Raw genomic sequence first — 6,144 nt, 5'->3', positions numbered from 1 at the left:
GCTGGTTGAATGGACATGGGGAATCAGGGGTGGAAAGGAGGAGTGTGCTGTCAGAGCATGGGGAGAGCAATTAAGAGTCACATAACAATGTATGTATAAATTTTTGTATGGGAAAAAAAAAATGGTGCTGGGACAACTGGATCTCAACATGCAAAAGAATGAAGGACTCACACTTCACATCATATATGAAAATTACTCAAAGTGGATCAATGACCTAAATGTATGAATTAAAGCCATAACATTTTTTGAAGAAAACATCGGTGTAAAGCTTGGAGACCTAGTTTTTGACAATGGATTCTTAGAGATGACATAAAAAGCACAAGCAACAAAAGACAAAATAGATAAACAGGACTTCATCAAAATTAAAAATCTTTGTGCATCAAAGGACATTATCAAAAAATGAAGAGGCAACATACAGATTGCAAGAAAACTTTGGGGAACCATACATCTGACAGGGGTTTAATATACAGAATATATAAAGAATACTTACAACTTAACAACCGGATTTTAAAAATAAGGAAAGGACTTAGATATTTCTCCAAAGATAAACAAATGTACAATAAGCATATGAAAAGATGCTCAACTACATTAATCTTTAGAAAAATGCAAATCAAAACCACAATAAGATATCACTTCATACCCACTAGGTTAGCTATTATCAGAAAAACAGAAAATAATAAGTGTTGACAGGATGTGGAAAAATTGGAACCCTCCTCCAGTGCTAGTGGGAATGTAAAAAGGTGCAGCCATTGTGGAAAACAGTTTAGCAGTTCTGCAAAAAGTTAAACAATGAATTCCACTCCTAGGTATACACCTGTTAATAACCTGTGGCCATCAAGATGATTCTGACTCATAGTGACCGTATAGGACAGAGTCCAGCTGCTCTATAGGGTTTCCAAGATTGTAAATCTTTACAGAAGCAGACTGCCACATCTTTCTCCCATGGAACAGCTGGTGGGTTCAAACTGCCCATGATTCAGTTAGCAGCCAAGCACTTAACCTCTGCACCACCAGGGCTCCTTACTTATGTTAATAAAAACCAACATACGGCAAATTTTCAAAACGTGAAGATAATTCATAGCCCTACTTTCCCACTTCATCATCCTGACATCAGCCATGCAGGTGGCACTTTCTCTCTCTGACCCTAAACTCCCAGAGTTGGGTCTCCACAAGTTAGGACTCTGTCCTTCCAGCCCCTGCCAAATAGGCAAACCCTAGTTTCTCTGTTGGCTGTCACTGCACCCTACTGGGTTCTATAATTCACTAGAATGACTCACAGAACTCAGAGACGACCTATTACCCACTTACAATTAACCCATAAACCCATTGCAGTCATGTTGATTCTGCAGCAACCCTATAGGACAGGGTAGAACTGCCTCATAGGGTTTGGAAGGCTGTAAATCTTTACAGAAGCAGACTTCTACATCTTTCTCCTGCGGAGTGGCTGGTGGGTTCCAACTGCCAACCTTTTCAGTTAGCAGCCAAGCTCTTAACAACCGTGCCACCAGGGGTTCTTTACTTACAATTACCCATCTATTATAAACAGAAAGGTTACAAGCAAAGAGACTTATCAGTCAAGGTCCAGGAGAGGTCCTGGCAGCACAAGGCTTCCACTGTACCCAGGGACTTGCCCGGACCATCATGTTTGGAGATGAGCAGAGCTGAGGAGGGTGCGGGAGACCCTCGGTAGCGCGATAGCCACAACAAACCTGCTGGCAATTGGAAGGATGACACAGGACCAGGCAACGTTTCATTCTGTTGTACATCAGGTTGCCACCAGTCCAAGTCTACTCTATAGCAACTAACAACAAAGCATTTTTCAGTGGTGATGAAGTAAAAGAAATCTCTTCCGAGCTGTCTTGAAATATATAAAAACCAAACCACACCCGTTGCCGTCAAGTTGATTTCTACTCGTAATGACCCTATGGTACAGAGTAGAACTGCCCCATAGGATTTCCAAGGCTGTAAATCTTTACGGTACCGTGGAGCGGCTGGTGGGTTGGAACTGCCGACCTTGTGGTTTAGCAACCAAGCACTTAACCACTGTGCCACCAGGGTTCCTGTATGGGAATGATAAATACCAAACTAACTCTGGCTGGAGGAAGAGGGATGAGAAGGAGTACACAGGGCCTCTGTCTGTAATGATTGTTTTGTTTCTTAATCTGGGTGATAGATACACAGATGTTTGTCACACTGTTCTTTTTAACTCCTTATGGATCTGAAATATTTTGTAACAATAAAAAAGAAATCAAAGAAAATAAAACTACAGAGAAAAAGCAATATGCCTGGCTTTTTAAACAACCAAAATAATATAAAAATTTGCATTTGTAACATAGGCTGTTAAAAACAAAAATCTTCAAAACAAACAACAATTAACTTGTAACTGGTAAGTGTAATTGGCTAGACTTAAGGTTATCACCAAAGATTCTCTCTCACACCTAGTTTAGAAAACTTTGATATCTACAATTCAATTCACCAGAGCTGGGTAATAACCTAAGAAAGTTTGTTGATACAGTTTTTTTTAATAACCTTTTTATTTTAGAATTCTTTTAGATTTACAGAAAAGTTGCAAGATAGTCGTTGGTACAGTGTTCAAAACAAAAACAGACAAAACACATGCAACAGTAAGCTGTGCAGGGCCTCTAAAAAGTTTAATAAATTAATCTCTAAGCAGCAATTTCTGCAAGTATATTCTTCCTTTACTAACTCATTTTAAAACTAAGAAGTTATTTGGAAACCTATCAGGGGAGAGTTGAACACCCCACACACACCTACACCTTCGCCCTGAAAATCTGTGTCGGTCTGGATTGTCTAGGAACTAACAGGCAAACGAAAGGGAAGACCAAGTTGCAGCAAAACCAGATACCTATACTGGCTGAAATTGTCTCCTTGATCTTTCAGTATATATACACTCACTTTTATAACTTAACTTTTAAAGTTTAAATACAGTGATGTTTACTTGTTTACTAGTGACGAAGAAAATATCTAGAAGAGTTAGAGCAGATGATTACGTTTTTAGAGATGAAGATGACAATCCCAAGATAAGCGCTAAAATATATGCAAAGAAGGTGTGCAGCTTATTTCCAAACCTACAAACTGCATGGAGCGGCATATAAAAGTGAAACTTAAATCTTTATCCATATAAGTTTAAAAAAAATGCACTTTTCACTAAAGAACGATGATCAAATGCGCCTTTTGAGTACCAGCTTAAATACACTCCAATACAAACATCCCTGCTTTATCCTGGAAAACAGACACTACTCATTACAGCAATCTAGTATCATTTTTATCGAACAGAACGCGGGGAACTTTCAACCGAGGACGGTCTGGTCGCCTCGGGGAATGCAAACAAAATCCCTCTCCCCAGACTGTGCATGACAGAACCCCGGAGCAAAGCCCGGGCGATCCAAATCCTGCCAACCTCGCCATACCTGCATCTCACCACCACCTGGATGTTCTTCCCCTTTTCCTCTTTCTTCTTCGCGGAGGAATTCGGCTGGGACGCCATGACGGTCCTCGCCAAAAAAGCAAGGCCTGGCTGCGGGCTCGGCCGCTGCGAGGCGCCGAAGGGCTAGGCGGCTGGCGCAGGTCGGGATGCCCACCTCCCTTGCCGGTTGCTGTAGCGGCCGGGGGAACCGACGCACGCGACTCGGCGCTCCTGCTCTCCACCCAGAGCTCTGACGGGCGGCGGCTTTGCCCCCGAACCAGGCAGAGCCGCGGGAGTCACCAATCTCGTCGCCTCCCGAAGTCCGGGAAACCAAGCAACGACTCCGCGCCTCAATTTGAAAAAGGAGCGGAGTCGCCGGGCCAATCGAGGCGCGGGCGCGCAAGGCACCATGGGACGCGGTATCATCATGGGAGACCCGCCCTCAGGGCGTGGCCCGCCAGAATGTAAAAAGCCCGTCTGTTCTTTTCTTCCCGTTCTTAGTCCAGTGAAGGAAACGCCGAAGTGAACGGAGTGTGACAACTCAGCGTCGCATTCAAGTTGCGACTCAAATTGCTACGTTCAAATTCTGGCTGCTCCACTTTCCCACTGAGTGGCCTTGCTCAAGTTGCATAATGTCTCTAAACCAAAATGTCTTAATCTACAAAATGAGAATAAGAGTAACCGTCTCAAAGGGTAGTGGTGAGAATTAACGAGTTTAGGCTATCTAGAACATAGTTAGCGCTCAGGAAAGGGTGGCCGTGAGTATTATTAGAGAATTATAAGAGAGTGCTATGGAAGTACAGAGGAGAGGGGCCCAAACACGCTTGGGGAGGTCCAAAGCGAGCCCCCTTCCGAAGGCAGCGTACAGAACAGTATGAAGAGATGTTAAGAGATGATGCTACCACTGATACCAAATCCTGAGGGAAATGGACATTGAATGTGATTTGAAGCACTCTGAATTTATTCTTCAGCTTGTGAGAAGTCATCATTGCTAAGTGATTCCAAGCCAGAAAACAAGATCAGATTTCCGCTTTAGGACAGCAGCTCTGTAGGCTGATGCAAGTTAGAGACCCGCTTTCCCAAAAGTACAAGGCGCAAGGAGGTTACGCAAACACTCGTCGGCCGTCAGCCTACACATCCCAGCATGCAGTGCTCGCCGGCCCCGCCTGCCTTCAGTGGCCTCTGGCTTTCCGTAGGCGCCTACGGACGTCTTGGCAGTGTTTGAAGTGTTTCGGCCACGTTAGCTGTGGTTTGGGGACCCAGGAAATACTGAGTCAGAGGACTGTCCTTCAGTCGGCTCCTGGAGGTAGCTTCTGGTTCACACTTAGCCCACAGGGATCTAGATGTTACTTTAGTTTCTTAGAAAAGGGTCGCTATGAGTCAGAATCGACTTGACCGCAACAGGTTAGAAAAGGCAAAGGCTTGGCAGAATGGAAAGCTTGTCGTATCCCTCGGTGTTCGTTCATTGTTGTTAGGTGCCATCAAGGCCATTTCGATTCATAGCGACCCCATATGACACTAGAACTGCCCTATAGGGTTTTCTAAACCCTAGTAGCGTAGTGGTTAAGAGCTACAGCTGCTAATCAAAAGGTCAGCAGTTCGAATCCGCCAGGCGCTCTTTGGAAACCCTGTGGGGCACTTCTACTCTGTCCTTTAGGGTCGCTATGAGTCGGGAATCGACTCGACAACAACGGGTTTGTTTTTTTTGGTTTCAATCTTTACGGGAGCTGATCACCACTTCTCAGCGGAGCCGCTGGATGGGTTCAAACCACCAAGCTTTTGGTTAGCAGCTGAGCGTCTAACCATTGTGCCACCAGGGTTCCTTGTTGCCTCCCTAAACCGCCCTTCTCGCTCCCCCCCTCCTCTCCTCCCCCCCCGCCATCCCATATCCCCCAGGGAAACGTACAGTTCAGACCACTGGTCACCTCCATTCTATATAGCAAGCTTTCTACCTACATCTTTTAGGTGGCTCACCAGCGTCTCAAACAACATACCCAAAACGGAACTCGTTAACCCCTTACCTCCATCCTAATCTTTTTAACCTGGACACATGACACTAAACAGTACCTTTGATTCCTTCACCCTGCACGTCCAATGCAGTCCTATTGGTACTATCTCCAAGCTATGCCCATCAGTCGCTTGTCCTCTGCCACTACCCTCATCCAAGTCTCCTTCATCTCTTCCCTGGACCACTGTCATCAGCCTGCTTAACAGATTTTCTTACTTCTGCTCCTATCCTCTACCCCCATTGCAGTCACCCAACAAGGGAAGGGATCTTAAAAAATCAGGTCATGCCCTTCATCTGTTTAAAAAATTGCAGTGGCTTCTCCTTGTACTTCGAATAAAATCCAAACTTCTTGCCATACCCTGCAGGGACCTCATGATCTAGTCTTTACCTATGCCAACATCAACTCCGCCTGCTTTCCACATAGCTCACAACTATACTCCAGAGCTTCTATGTTCTTTCTGGCAGCCAGGTATTTGTGCTTGCTGTTTCCTATGCTAGAAACTCTTTCCCTGGCTCTTTGCATGACGTATTCATTCTCATCTTTGAGATCTCAGTTCAGCTTTCTCCTGTAATTGTCTATCTCAGGACCCTGTTTATGTCCATCATAACACTTACTACAGTTTGTAATTGTCTGTGTCCCCAGCTAGAATGTAAGTTTCATCAGAGATCATGTCTGTCTTGTTCACTGTTGTTTTCCCAATATCTAGAA

At 44.5% G+C, this 6,144-nt stretch overlaps 1 protein-coding gene across 1 annotated transcript in view; it reads right to left on the bottom strand.

Annotated features, from left to right (window-relative positions):
- Positions 1–3,718, bottom strand: part of KIF11 (kinesin family member 11) — a 52,438-nt gene extending 48,720 nt beyond the window's left edge. Inside the window, exon 1 of the mRNA XM_004369934.3 lies at positions 3,432–3,718. Within this exon, the coding sequence (XP_004369991.1) occupies positions 3,432–3,508 (77 nt within the window). The 5' untranslated portion in view covers positions 3,509–3,718. The remainder of the gene's footprint in view (positions 1–3,431) is intronic.
- Positions 3,719–6,144: the final 2,426 nt, after the last annotated feature.

Source organism: Trichechus manatus, unplaced genomic scaffold, assembly GCF_000243295.1.
Source record: "Trichechus manatus latirostris isolate Lorelei unplaced genomic scaffold, TriManLat1.0 scaffold00007, whole genome shotgun sequence".
Lineage (NCBI taxonomy): Eukaryota > Metazoa > Chordata > Mammalia > Sirenia > Trichechidae > Trichechus > Trichechus manatus.
Note: the sequence above shows the minus strand (reverse complement) of the source record. Positions and strands in the feature narration are given on the sequence as shown.